Below are 15,936 nucleotides of genomic sequence, written 5' to 3'. Positions count from 1 at the left end.
CTTCAGAGCTGAATTTATAATGCAACATGTGCCATCTTTTGCAACCCTGATGCAAGCTGCACCCAACTTTCCTAAAGTCCTGAATGGCGACCCATCCAGTAATAAAATGTCACCCAGTTGTTTGATCTCAAGGTGTGCGCTCCGGAGCTGAAATTATAATGCAACATGTGGCATTTATTGTAAAATTTGTGCACCCCTGCAATCGCTGGCACCTGCTCACATACATAGCATAATAGTACGTGCGCCAGACTCGTGTCCAATCCCTTCTGCGTCCTGTACACGGAGGCTGGGCGTGTAAGAGGAGGAGTGTGAGTTCAGGCACAGCTGACGTTGCACGGGATCCACTCTGCTGCTTCCACCCCTTGCACAGGATCAGCTCAGCCGTGTCATCCCACTTCATGTAATTCCACAGGGTGGCCCCCCCCGGCAGCTGATAATAAGGTAATTGGGGGTACCCGCTCTATAGGGCGCCGGGCACAATACCGTCATGATATAACGTCTAGCCTTATACCGCCATATGTTCAACTTTCTTACATAGTGGCCTGTGCCTTTAAGAGTAGCATTACTGTATGCGGCAGGTTCAGCCAGGTGTAATCTGTTCTGTAATGTGGTCGGGCCAGTTGGGTGAATCGCAGCGAGGAGAACAGGTGTACGGGGCGGCCGGGGGAAGGTGGATGTGATGCTGCACCTGTATCCGGGACGTCTCCTATGTGGTTCAGTTTGGAGGTACGCTGTAGGAAATACCGGAGAATCGCGTAGAGAGCGGCGACCTGGTGTCATATTATATGCAAAAATATCAAGATGGCCACTGGAGGTAAATTGGCCCTTCTGCTTATGGGGAGGTCTGAGCACCAGGGGAGCGCAGGAGGTAAGTATAAGCTGGGCTTTGGTTGGATATAATGGGAGGACATGCTGGACGCCATCCTAGGCGATGTCCACCAGATACGCAGAAGATTCATCGTGTAAGGGTCTGTTCACATCTACGTCGGGTCCTTCGAAGTACCTAAATGACGGATCCATCTATGGACGGAGAAGGATGGGCCCCATGGACTATAAGGGGCAGCCACTGAGTTTGAGCTTGTCGGACGTTATCGTGGTGATTTTAGACGGACTCTGAGTCTGGCCTAATACAGTAAAGTGCAGGAGATGCCGCAGAAAAATATATTCGAGAAATCGACAGATTTTTCACTTCTTTCGCTGGATTTGCACCACAGGTTTTACCCTTTGTCATACAGAGGATGAAATCCTGACAAATCCCAAATATGCAAAGAAAATATACAGGTTTTTCCAGGGATTCACAACAGAGGGAGAGCAGAGGTGTCCGCCCCCCGGGTGTTCATATATACTCCCCCCATACTAGGCCCAGGAGCCTGAGGGGCCCGCTATAAACAGTACATTACACAAGACAGATTTTGCAGGGGGCCCAGGAGCTTCCTGTCGTTGCTTATGGGGCACTATGGTGGGCACTGTTTAGGTGACTCTGTGGCTGAGTTAATGGTTATAATGGTGTTATGGGGAAACTGTGGCCGCCGTTATTATAGGGGTAGCTGCCTGACTATGGTAAGGGAATACTGTGACTCTGGTTGTCATTGTTATGGGATCAGTTCATGGTGGTCACTAGTGTAGATCACTATGGGGTCACTATTATGTGGTATCATCTGTAGCAGTCACTGGTGTAGGTCACTATGGGGTCACTATTATGTGGGTATCATCTGAGACTATCACTGGTGTGAGATCACTATGGGGTCACTGTTATGTGGGTACCATGTGTGACTATCACTGGTGTAGGTATCTATGGGGTCACTATTATGTGGGTACCATGTGTGACTATCACTGGTGTAGGTCACTATGGGGTCACTGTTATGTGGGTACCATGTGTGACTATCACTGGTGTAGGTCACTATGGGGTCACTGTTATGTGAGTACCATGTGTGACTATCACTGGTGTGAGGTCACTATGGGGTCACTGTTATGTGGGTATCATCTGTGACTACTAGAGATGAGCGAGTACTGTTCGGATCAGCCGATCCGAACAGCACGCACGCATTGAAATGAATGGACGTAGCGGAAGTACCAGGTGCTTCCATTCATTTCAATGCGTGCGTGCTGTTCGGATCGGCTGATCCGAACAGTACTCGCTCATCTCTAGTGACTATGACTGGTACCAGATTCGGCCTCAAAATCCACCTGCAAAAACCGTACCCTTAGTCAGAGTCTGTGATGGCTCCATCATGTGATAACGCTCCGCACATCCAGCTCTGTCACTCTTGGGCCGTGTTCACATGTCCGTCAAAATGTATGCTGTTCTGTTCATTATAGTAACAGAAAAATGGAGATCCTGGCGGTGATGGATCTGTCATATGACGGAAAAACTAAATGTCGATGGACCCTATTGATTGTAATGACAGACATTTGTGATTCTAGAAGGAATCTGCGACAGATGTGAACAGAGCCTTACAGACAATGTGATGTCGGGGTTACAGGGAAGCCAAGCTGATTATTTTTTTCTTTTTTTGGACAATTTATCCCCAAATCACAGACGGAAAAGATAAAATATATAAAGTGGTTATTACCAACGAGGGGTAAATATACTGAGATGGACATCAGCACAACCACAGGAACACAGACAGGGAAAAAATGGCCTATTTGTATGAACTGTCCATAAGTTTATGTCTGACGTTCCTCTTATGGGGGCACTGAATGGACGGTACTGGTATGGAGGGTCTGTCACTGGTACAGATATAGGGACACTATGGCTGGTACTAGTATGGAGACACTATGGCTGGTACTAGTATGGAGACACTATGGCTGGTACTAGTATGGTGACACTATGGCTGGTATGAGCACACTATGGCTGATATTAGTATGGAGACACTATGGCTGATATTAGTATGGAGACACTATGGCTGATATTAGTATGGAGACACTATGGCTGATACTAGTATGGAGTCATCATGGCTAGTACCGGTATGAGGACACAATGGTTGGTACTATTATGGAGACACCATGACTGGTACTGGTATGAAGACACTATGGCTGGCATTAGTATGGAGACACTATGGCTGGTATTATTATGGAGACACTATGGCTGGTATTAGTATGTAGACACCATGGCTGGTATTAATATGAAGACACTATGGCTGGCATTAGTATGTAGACACCATGGCTGGTATTAATATGAAGACACTATGGCTGGCATTAGTATGGAGACACTATGGCTGGTATCAGTATGGAGACACTATGGCTGGTATCAGTATGGAGACACTGTGGTCGGTATTATATGGAGACACTATGGCTGGTATTAGTATGGAGACACTATGGCTGGTATCAGTATGGAGACACTGTGGTCGGTATTATATGGAGACACTATGGCTGGTATTAGTATGGAGACACTATGGCTGGTATTAGTATGGAGACACTATGGCTGGTATTAGTATGGAGACACTATGGCTGGTATTGTTATGGTGACACTATGGCTGGTATTAGTATGGAGACACTATGGCTGGTATTATTATGGAGACACTATGGCTGATATTAGTATGGAGACACTATGGCTGGTATTAGTATGGAGACACTATGGCTGGTATTAGTATGGAGACACTATGGCTGGTATTAGTATGGAGACACTATGGCTGGTATTAGTATGGAGACACTATAGCTGGTATTAGTATGGAGACACTATGGCTGGTATTAGTATGGAGACACTATGGCTGGTATTAATATGGAGACACTATGGCTGGTATTATTATAGAGACGCTATGGCTGATATTATTATGGAGACACTATGGCTGGTATTATTATGGAGACACTATGGCTGGTATTATTATGGAGACACTATGGCTGGTATTAGTATGGAGACACTATGGCTGGTATTAGTATGGAGACACTATGGCTGATATTAGTATGGAGACACTATGGCTGGTATTATTATGGAGACACTATGGCTGATATTAGTATGGAGACACTATGGTCGGTATTAGTATGGAGACACTATGGCTGATATTAGTATGGAGACACTATGGCTGGTATTAGTATGGAGACACTATGGCTGATACTAGTATGGAGTCATCATGGCTGGTATTATTATGGAGACACTATGGCTGGTATTAGTATGGAGACACTATGGTTGGTACTAGTATGTAGACACCATGGCTGGTATTAATATGAAGACACTATGGCTGGCATTAGTATGGAGACACTATGGCTGGTATCAGTATGGAGACACTGTGGTCGGTATTATATGGAGACACTATGGCTGGTATTAGTATGGAGACACTATGGCTGGTATTAGTATGGAGACACTATGGCTGGTATTGTTATGGTGACACTATGGCTGGTATTAGTATGGAGACACTATGGCTGGTATTATATGGAGACACTATGGCTGGTATTAGTATGGAGACACTATGGCTGGTATTAGTATGGAGACACTATGGCTGGTATTAGTATAGAGACACTATGGCTGGTATTAGTATGGAGACACTATGGCTGGTATTATTATGGAGACACTATGGCTGGTATTAGTATGGAGACACTATGCCTGGTATTAGTATGGAGACACTATGGTCGGTATTACTATGGAGACACTATGGCTGGTACTGGTATGGAGACACTATGGCTGGTATTATATGGAGACACTATGGCTGGTATTAGTATGGAGACACTATGGCTGGTATTAGTATGGAGACACTATGGCTGGTATTATTATGGAGACACTATGGCTGGTATTATTATGGAGACACTATGACTGGTATTAGTATGGAGACACTATGGCTGGTATTATGGAGACACTATGGCTGGTATTAGTATGGAGACACTATGGCTGGTATTAGTATGGAGACACTATGGCTGGTATTATTATGGAGACACTATGGCTGGTATTATTATGGAGACACTATGGCTGGTATTATTATGGAGACACTATGACTGGTATTAGTATGGAGACAGTATGGCTGGTATTAGTATGGAGACACTATGGCTGGTATTAGTATGGAGACACTATGGCTGGTACTGGTATGGAGACACTATGGCTGGTATTAGTATGGAGACACTATGGCTGATATTATATGGAGACACTATGACTGGTATTAGTATGGAGACACTATGGCTGGTACTGGTATGGAGACACTATGACTGGTATTATTATGGAGACACTATGGCTGGTATTAGTATGGAGACACTATGGCTGGTATTATTATAGAGACGCTATGGCTGGTATTATTATGGAGACACTATGGCTGATATTATATGGAGACACTATGGTCGGTATTATTATGGAGACACTATGGCTGGTATTATATGGAGACACAATGGCTGGTATTATATGGAGACACAATGGCTGGTATTATATGGAGACACTATGGTCGGTATTATTATAGAGACACTATAGCTGCTGTTGTTATGGAGACACTATGGCTGGTATTAGTATTGAGACACTATGGCTGGTATTATATGGAGACACTATGGCTGGTATTATTATGGAGACACTATGGCTGGTATTATTATGGAGACACTATGGCTGGTATTATTATGGAGACACTATGGCTGGTATTAGTATAGAGACACTATGGCTGGTATTAATATGGAGACACTATGGCTGGTATTAGTATGGAGACACTATGGCTGGTATTAGTATGGAGACACTATGGCTGATATTAGTATGGAGACACTATGGCTGGTATTATATGGAGACACAATGGCTGGTATTATATGGAGACACAATGGCTGGTATTATATGGAGACACTATGGCTGGTATTATATGGAGACACTATGGTCGGTATTATTATAGAGACACTATAGCTGCTGTTGTTATGGAGACACTATGGCTGGTATTAGTATGGAGACACTATGGCTGGTATTGTTATGGTGACACTATGGCTGGTACTGGTATGGAGACACTATGGCTGATATTAGTATCGAGACACTATGGCTGGTATTAGTATGGAGACACTATGGCTGATATTAGTATGGAGACACTATGGCTGATATTAGTATGGAGACACTATGGCTGGTATTATATGGAGACACAATGGCTGGTATTATATGGAGACACAATGGCTGGTATTATATGGAGACACTATGGTCGGTATTATTATAGAGACACTATAGCTGCTGTTGTTATGGAGACACTATGGCTGGTATTAGTATGGAGACACTATGGTTGGTATTAGTATGGAGACACTATGGCTGGTATTAGTATGGAGACACTATGGTCGGTATTGTTATAGAGACACTATGGCTGGTATTAGTATGGAGACACTATGGCTGGTATTAGTATGGAGACAGTATGGCTGGTATTATTATGGAGACACTATGGCTGGTATTAGTATGGAGACACTATGGTCGGTATTATTATGGAGACACTATGGCTGGTATTGTTATGGAGACACTATGGTTGGTATTATATGGAGACACTATGGCTGGTATTAGTATAGAGACACTATGGCTGGTATTAGTATGGAGACACTATGGCTGGTATTAGTATGGAGACACTATGGTCGGTATTGTTATAGAGACACTATGGCTGGTATTAGTATGGAGACACTATGGCTGGTATTAGTATGGAGACAGTATGGCTGGTATTATTATGGAGACACTATGGCTGGTATTAGTATGGAGACACTATGGTCGGTATTATTATGGAGACACTATGGCTGGTATTGTTATGGAGACACTATGGTTGGTATTAGTATGGAGACACTATGACTGGTATTGTTATAGAGACACTATGGCTGGTATTAGTATGGAGACACTATGGCTGGTATTAGTATGGAGACACTATGGCTGGTATTATTATGGAGACACTATGGCTGGTATTAGTATGGAGACACTATGGCTGGTATTAGTATGGAGACACTATGGCTGGTATTAGTATGGAGACACTATGGTCGGTATTATTATGGAGACACTATGGCTGGTATTGTTATGGAGACACTATGGTTGGTATTAGTATGGAGACACTATGGCTGGTATTAGTATGGAGACACTATGGCTGGTATTATTATGGAGACACTATGGTTGGTATAATATGGAGACACTATGGCTGGTATTAGTATGGAGACACTATGACTGGTATTGTTATAGAGACACTATGGCTGGTATTAGTATGGAGACACTATGGCTGGTATTAGTATGGAGACACTATGGCTGGTATTAGTATGGAGACACTATGGCTGGTATTAGTATGGAGACACTATGGTCGGTATTATTATGGAGACACTATGGCTAGTATTGTTATGGAGACACTATGGTTGGTATTAGTATGGAGACACTATGGCTGGTATTAGTATGGAGACACTATGGCTGGTATTATTATGGAGACACTATGGTTGGTATAATATGGAGACACTATGGCTGGTATTAGTATGGAGACACTATGACTGGTATTGTTATAGAGACACTATGGCTGGTATTAGTATGGAGACACTATGGCTGGTATTAGTATGGAGACACTATGGCTGGTATTAGTATGGAGACACTATGGCTGGTATTAGTATGGAGACACTATGGTCGGTATTATTATGGAGACACTATGGCTGGTATTGTTATGGAGACACTATGGTTGGTATTAGTATGGAGACACTATGGCTGGTATTAGTATGGAGACACTATGGCTGGTATTATTATGGAGACACTATGGTTGGTATAATATGGAGACACTATGGCTGGTATTAGTATGGAGACACTATGACTGGTATTGTTATAGAGACACTATGGCCGGTATTAGTATGGAGACACTATGGCTGATATTGTTATGGGACACTGTGGTTGAATACATTATAGTGGCTAATCCTATAGTTTGCCCCTCTAGCCACGTATGTATAGCCATAGTATGTATAGCCATCCACCTCTGACATGCGCCATATTTGAGGCCTTCATAATACATCAGCTTGACCACCATTGTTGTAGTGTGTTCATAGCAACCAATCACAGCACAGCTTTCATTTTGTACAGCACCATTAGAAATGAAAAGTTGTCATGTGACTGCTTGCCAGGGGCAACAAAGACAGTTTCTGTCTTTGACTTTCAAAAATTTGCCCCCCAAAAATGAGAATTTTGCCCCTAGGTAATGAGATTGAATCTAATGATGATATAATATCAGGGGACTGCCGGTTAAGCAATTCCTTGGTATTTCCTGAAATCTAGCTCCAAAGTGGAGATGCCCTTTAAGCCCGGCCTACATCTACCTCCATCTTTGTCAGCCTACCCCACAGCAGGACTTTCCTTCCCCCATTGCCTACCATGTTATTGTTTGCGGCCGTCTTAATAGACTTTCTGCACGGTGTGTAAATATTGCACACGTCCTTGTGTACCGTACATGGGTTTAACTCCTTATTTGCCTAAGACGTATGAGTCAGCTGATGGTGTAAACTACACCGCCACCTTAGCTCTGGGCTGTATAATTTGTGGTATCGCCCGGCTACATAGTGAAATCCCAGTATCAACACCAATAAAACAGATATACCGGACTATGAGATATTCCAGATCATCAGATGATCCAAAGTGTACAAGAGCACCCAAAGAAACCACAAAAAAACTCCCCTGTGGACGCCTAAGGGTCTAATACTGTAATACATGACAGTCATGTTGCCGTTTTGTCACAGTTTTCCAAAACTGACAACGTCACACACTATGGCGGTATTATGAGGACATTGTATGATGGTATCATGTAGGCACCCTTGTATGGCAGCATTATGTGGGCACACTATGACACTATTATAAGGACAGTTTATCATGTGGCCGATCTGGCAGCATTACATGAAATATAACTGTGTGGCGGTATTTTGTTGCATGGACTAGCAGTATTTTATGGGCACTGTGTTGGCAGTATAGTGTGGACAAGGTACAATGATGTTGTCATGTATTATGTAGGCACTTTATGGCACTATTATGTGAGCACTGTATGCGGTATTATTTGGGCACTGTATAGCAGTATACTGTATATCTGTGCATTTCTATAACCGCCCCACCGTGCAGACACCTCTGGGAGATCCACGTCATATAGTCACCTGCTGTTTCTGGCCTCTATTGTGTACATAAGACAATGCAGCTTTCCATTATTTATAACCTGCTGGCAGTGAGTGGGGGTTTACTACTATGGCGGTTCAGTGTACATGTACAGTAAGGCGGGGGTTGTATTCTTGTGTCTGTGATTTTTAGGGTTTTCCTAAAGCTCCACATTCTATGTCCAGGTTTTTCAATGTCAATATTCCCTTGCTGATCTACAGTGGCGCTCTAGTCAGCGACTACTTTAACCTTTTGGCGACATCCCTAGTTATATATACACAGCACTGCTATATGGCATGGAATCTTCCAGATCTGTGATATTGATGGCATTGATCCTTGGTGTAGGAGGTCATCTTTATCTGATGAGTAGGGGGCTGATACCCGGCACCCCCGTGATCAGCGGGCTAAAGACGTTGCAGCTTTTGGAGGAGTACAGCGTCCTTTTTGGTGAATACCAAGCACAGCGCCGTACATTTAATAGTGGCTGTGCTTGGTATTGCACCCTGGTCATGTGACCAATGAATGTGATGTCACTGGCCTGAGAAGAAGACTCAAATAAACTCTCAAACAGCTGATCGGCGGGGGTGCTGGGTGTCGGATCCCCACCGGTCAGATATAGATAACCTATCCTAAGGACAGATCTTCATACCATAGTCCCAGAGAACCCATTTAATTGGAAAAAAATATATATTGTTTTACCCTTAATAAACGGACGCAAATAAAACGAACCTTCAGCCACAAGAAGGATTAGATCGGAGTTTGCGTTCCATTTGCTTTCAGGGAAATGTTCATTACAATATGAATAAACTTTATTACAAAAACTGGACAAACGCCTTGAAGGTTTACCTGTTTTTCCAGTTGGTTATACAATGATTTACTAGTGCGCTATTGTGGTTTGTTTAGGAGGAAAAAAACAGCAGAGCGGGTTATCTTTAGGGTATGTTCACACAAGACACAGGCGTCATTGCTGCAGGTTTGCTTCAGATTTCACATATTAAAGGGGCCTTGTACGAAATGATCACCTCTAACTGATATAGAGGGAATGATAAACTCCCCCCAATAACATGGAGTCGTTTTTGTGACACGACCGCCTTCGCTTTAATTAGTAATAATAGCTGCGACACCCCACAATCTATAGCCGCACAGAGTCACCGCAAAGTCACCATGTACCCCTAAAACGTAAAGGGGTTTTCTAAGTTTATTAATAGACGACCTATCCTTAGGCCTCATGCACTGTAGGGGCCACTATGGGACATTATACTGTGTGTAGGGGCCACTATGGGAAATAATACTGTGTGTAGGGGCCACTATGGGACATTATACTGTGTGTAGGGGCCACTATGGGAAATAATACTGTGTGTAGGGGCCACTATGCATACCTCCCAACCGTCCCGATTTCCGCGGGACATTCACGATTTCGGTGACGTGTCCCGCGGTCCCGGTTGGAGGGAGGTATGTCCCGATTTCAACTCAGATCTGCTTCTGGAGGACGCAGATCTGAGTTGAATACATACGCGACTAAAGCAAGGAGCTGTCAGAGCTCAGCTCTTTGCTTTGCCGCTGCACTCCGGCTAGTGGCTGTGTAGACTCGATGTGATGACGTCACATCGCGCCTACAACTCAGTGAGACTACGGAGAGAGCGGCGAGGGAGCGAGAAAAAAGGTGAGTTTAAGTGGTTTCTGTGTTTAGACATTGAGGTGGAACATGAAACTGGGGGCAGATGAAAGAGAGGACGGCATGACACTGGGGGCAGAGATGTGGGGGACATGAATCTGGGGGCAAAGATGGGAGGACATGAATCTGGGGGCAAAGATGGGAGGACATGAATCTGGGGGCAGAGATGGAGGGACATGAATCTGAGGGCAGAGATGGAGGGGACATGAATCTGGGGGCAGAGATGGAGGGGACATGAATCTGGGGGCAGAGATGGAGGGGGGACATGAATCTGGGGGCAGAGATGGGGGGGGACATGAATCTGGGGCAGAGATGGAGGGACATGAATCTGGGGGCAGAGATGGAAGGGACATGAATCTGGGGCAGAGATGGAGGGGACATGAATCTGGGGGCAGAGATGGAGAGGACAAGAATCTGGGGGCAGAGATGGAAGGGACATGAATCTGGGGCAGAGATGGAGGGGACATGAATCTGGGGGCAGAGATGGAGGGGACATGAATCTGGGGGCAGAGATGGAGGGGGGACATGAATCTGGGGGCAGAGATGTAGGGGACATGAATCTGGGGCAGAGATGGAGGGGGGACATGAATCTGGGGGCAGAGATGGAGGGGGGACATGAATCTGGGGGCAGAGATGGAGGGGGGACATGAATCTGGGGGCAGAGATGGGGGGGGACATGAAACTGGGGGCAGAGATGGGACACTATGGGACATTATACTGTATGGAGGGGCCACTATGGGACATTATACTGTTTTCTCCCCGGCCATTTTCCATCGATATCCTAAGGTCGTCCATTAATAAGGTGCAGACACTTCCTTCTCGCTCTGGATTCTCCTAGTACAATAACACTGTGGACTTTCTGCTGCGACATATCTGTTATGTGTGAACAAACCCTGAGGATGCATTCACACCGTGCAGATAAAACATTGGAATCAAATTCAATTTTTATTTTTAGCACAATTTTTTATATATTAGGGGTGAAACATGTTATATAAATGTGTTTCACCTGTAAAATTAGGAAACTTCTCCAAAAGCAGCATGCTGTTTATTGCCTATGCAGCTTTGACTGCATCTCAACCGCACCGTGTGAATTTCCCCCTAAAAAAAAACCTCCTGCACATGCAGTTGGGTAACCCTGCCTTACAGTCACAGTAATGAACACATTATTATTATTATTAGATTAGATTATTATTATTATTATCATGCAGTGTTATAGTCTCTGTTATTATTATTAGATTATTATTATTATTATTACCATGCAGTGTTAGTTATAGTCTCTATTATTATTTCGCCTCCCATAACACAGCGACACCTGCTGGCAAAACCCGCGTCATACCGCGATGCTTTAGGCGCATGCGCATAGGGTTTCCCCCCTCGCCGCGCTACTCCCCGTCTCTGTGCGAACTGCGCCTGCGTATCTAGAAGACAGCCGAGTGAAAGTGACGCACGCGCGATTAAGCGTCACCCGGCTGGCTCTCCCTTACGCGCACGCGCGGTGCTTCCCGTCCACAGATGTAATATCCGCACATCCCCGGCGTTTCTATAACAACTGCGTCAGCGCTGACATGACGAGGCCGTCTTCTGACTCCTGTCTGTTTCCTCCTTAGGTCTCTGAAGAGAAGGTGAAACAAACATGGACGGCCACAACTAGTAAGTATTGAGCTGTGTGTGGTTGTGTCCTAACCCTGGAGACTTTTGTGGGATTTTAGTATTTAATGTATTTTTATTGTATTAGTTTTTGTGGAAATATAACATGGCTGTATCATTCAGCAGCGATTATTCATGTACGTGAAGCGTCGTCGTGGTCGGCCGCCATTCCCCCGTGGTGCGAGATCCTGCGTCCTGGGGCTGCCACAAGTCGCCCTCTAGTGGTTGCCCAGATTAACCCTTTTGAGGCGCGGTTTTGGTGCAGATGACGGCGATATAATGTACATAATACATACACGGGGTATCCAGTCCTACGTACCTCCCAACTTTTGAAGAGCCAAAAGAAGGACAAAATATGTGGCGCGCGTGCATGCCGTGGTAAACTTAGCTCCGCCCACTTTATGTTGACTCCGCCCATTCTCATTCATTTTTCACGTGCCCCCACACAGTATAATCCTCCTACAGTCACCCGTAAATTATATGTCCCCCCTCCATCTCTCCCAGCTTCATATACACCCTTTATCTGCCCCAGATTCATGTCCCCTCCATCTCTGCCCCCAGATTCATGTCCCCTCCATCTCTGCCCCCAGATTCATGTCCCTCCATCTCTGCCCCCAGATTCATGTCCCCCATCTCTGCCCCCAGATTCATGTCCCCCATCTCTGCCCCCAGATTCATGTCCCCCCATCTCTGCCCCCAGATTCATGTCCCCCATCTCTGCCCCCAGATTCATGTCCCCCATCTCTGCCCCCAGATTCATGTCCCCCCATCTCTGCCCGCAGATTCATGTCCCCTTCATCTCTGCCCCCAGATTCATGTCCCTCCATCTCTGCCCCCAGATTCATGTCCCACATCTCTGCCCCCAGATTCATGTCCCCCCATCTCTGCCCCCAGATTCATGTCCCCCATCTCTGCCCACAGATTCATGTCCCCCCATCTCTGCCCCCAGATTCATGTCCCCCCATCTCTGCCCCCAGATTCATGTCCCCTCCATCTTTGCCCGCAGATTCATGTCCCCCCTATCTCTGCCCGCAGATTCATGTCCCCTTCATCTCTGCCCCCAGATTCATGTCCCCTTCATCTCTGCCCCCAGATTCATGTCCTCTCCATCTCTGCCCCCAGATTCATGTCCCACATCTCTGCCCCCAGATTCATGTCCCTCCATCTCTGTCCCCAGATTCATGTCCCCCCCCCCATCTCTGCCCCCAGATTCATGTCCCTCCATCTCTGCCCCCAGATTCATGTCCCCTCTCCATCTCTGCCCCCAGATTCATGTCCCCCCCATCTCTGCCCCCAGATTCATGTCCTCTCCATCTCTGCCCCCAGATTCATGTCCTCCTCCATCTCTGCCCCCAGATTCATGTCCTCTCCATCTCTGCCCCCAGATTCATGTCCCTCCATCTCTGCCCCCAAATTCATGTACCCTCCATCTCTGCCCCCAGATTCATGTACCCTCCATCTCTGCCCCCAGATTCATGTCCCCCCATCTCTGCCCCCAGATTCATGTCCCTCCTCCATCTCTGCCCCCAGATTCATATCCCTCCATCTCTGCCCCCAGATTCATGTCCCCCCATCTCTGCCCCCAGATTCATGTCCCTCCATCTCTGCCCCCAGATTCATGTACCCTCCATCTCTGCCCCCAGATTCATGTACCCTCCATCTCTGCCCCCAGATTCATGTCCCCCCATCTCTGCCCCCAGATTCATGTCCCTCCTCCATCTCTGCCCCCAGATTCATGTCCCTCCTCCATCTCTGCCCCCAGATTCATGTCCTCTCCATCTCTGCCCCCAGATTCATGTCCCTCCTCCATCTCTGCCCCCAGATTCATGTCCCTCCTCCATCTCTGCCCCCAGATTCATGTCCCTCCTCCATCTCTGCCCCCAGATTCATGTCCCTCCTCCATCTCTGCCCCCAGATTCATGTCCTCTCCATCTCTGCCCCCAGATTCATGTCCTCTCCATCTCTGCCCCCAGATTCATGTCTCCCCCCCCCTTCATCTGCCCCAGTGCCATGCCATGCCGTTCTCCCCCCCTTCATTTGCCCCAGTGTCATGCCGTTCTCCCCCCCGTCATCTGCCCCAGTGCCATGCCATGCCGTTTTCCCCCCTTCATCTGCCCCAGTGCCATGCCATCTCTCCCCCCTTCATTTGCCCCAGTGTCATGCCGTTCTCCCCCCGTCATCTGCCCCAGTGCCATGCCATGCCGTTTTCCCCCCTTCATCTGCCCCAGTGCCATGCCATCTCTCCCCCCTTCATTTGCCCCAGTGTCATGCCGTTCCAGATGTCATGTCATACCTCAGGTTCCGGACCAAAAGCCGGGTCGCCGTGACTTCCAGTCACGCGCTCCGCTCCAGATTAGGCCCAATGAATGGGCCTAGTCCGGAGGAGGGAGTGTCTTCAGGCCGAATCGTGAGGCGACTCAGTCTGATTTCAATGGGAGCTGTCTTTATGGTCAGAATTTTGAGGGGGATATGGCCTTGAAATCCTGACCAAAAAACTCAGTGTGAACTTTCCCTTATGGTATTGGGCTGCTCACCCCTGCAGATCCAACATGCCCTAATGAAAAGAAGCCAACCGGAGTCCTGATCTCAGTATATACTGTACATTAACCCCTTCCCGCCGATGGCATTTTTTGATTTTCGTTTTTCGTTTTTGACTCCCCTCCTTCTAAACCCCATAACTTTTTTATTTCTCCGCTCCCAGAGTCATATGAGGTCTTAATTTTTGCGGGACAATTTTTTCTTCATGATGCCACCATTAATTATTCTATATAATGTACTGGGAAGCAGGAAAAAAATTCAGAATGGGGTGGATTTGAAGAAAAAATGCATTTCTGTGACTTTCTTACGGGCTTTGGTTTTACGGCGTTCACTGTGCAGCCAAAATGACATGTCCCCTGTATTCTGTGTTTCGGTACGGTTCTGGGGATACCAAATTTATATGGTTTTATTTACATTTTGACCCCTAAAAAAAATTCCAAAACGGTGTTAAAAAATTTTTTTCTAAAAGTCGCCATATTCCGACAGCCGTAACTTTTTTATACATAGGTGTACGGGGATGCATAGGGCGTCTTTTTTTTGTGGGGCCGGGTGTACTTTTTAGTTCTACCATTTTCGGGAAATGTTATTGCTTTGATCACTTTTTATTCAAATTTTTATCAGAATTAAAACAGTGAAAAAACGGCGGTTTGGCACTTTTGACTATTTTTCCTGCTACGGCGTTTACCGTACAGGAAAAATATTTGTATAGATTTGTAGAGCGGGCGATTTCGGATGCGGGGATACCTAACATGTATGTGTTTCACAGTTTTTAACTACTTTTATATCTGTTCTAGGGAAAGGGGGGTGATTTGAACTTTTAATACTTTTTATATTTTTTTATATTTTTTTTTACTTTTTTTTTTATTTTTTTTTTGCATTTATTAGACCCCCTAGGGGTGTTGAACCCCAGGGGGTCTGATCACTAATGCAATGCATTACAATGCTAATGCATTGCAATGCATTGCAAAAAAGCATCATCTCTTTTGCAGGCTGTATACACCAGCCTGCAAAAGAGAGAATTTGCAGACCGGCTGGGAGCCTTTAACAAGGCTCCCGGCTGTCATGGCAA

General features: G+C 45.8%; 1 protein-coding gene across 2 annotated transcripts in view; it reads left to right on the top strand.

Annotated features, from left to right (window-relative positions):
• The first annotated feature begins 422 nt into the window (after positions 1–422).
• The window catches only part of ICA1 (islet cell autoantigen 1), a 44,047-nt gene continuing 28,533 nt past the window's right edge, over positions 423–15,936 (top strand). Inside the window, exons 1-2 of one of the 2 annotated variants that reach the window (XM_075271794.1) lie at positions 423–441; positions 12,290–12,332. In XM_075271794.1, the coding sequence (XP_075127895.1) occupies positions 12,316–12,332 (17 nt within the window). In that variant the 5' untranslated portion in view covers positions 423–441; positions 12,290–12,315. Of the gene's footprint in view, positions 442–12,123; positions 12,333–15,936 lie in introns of those variants that run through there. The other variant, XM_075271793.1, reaches the window with a different exon arrangement.

Source organism: Leptodactylus fuscus, chromosome 4 (genome assembly GCF_031893055.1).
Source record: "Leptodactylus fuscus isolate aLepFus1 chromosome 4, aLepFus1.hap2, whole genome shotgun sequence".
Taxonomy (NCBI): Eukaryota; Metazoa; Chordata; class Amphibia; order Anura; family Leptodactylidae; genus Leptodactylus; species Leptodactylus fuscus.
Note: the sequence above shows the minus strand (reverse complement) of the source record. Positions and strands in the feature narration are given on the sequence as shown.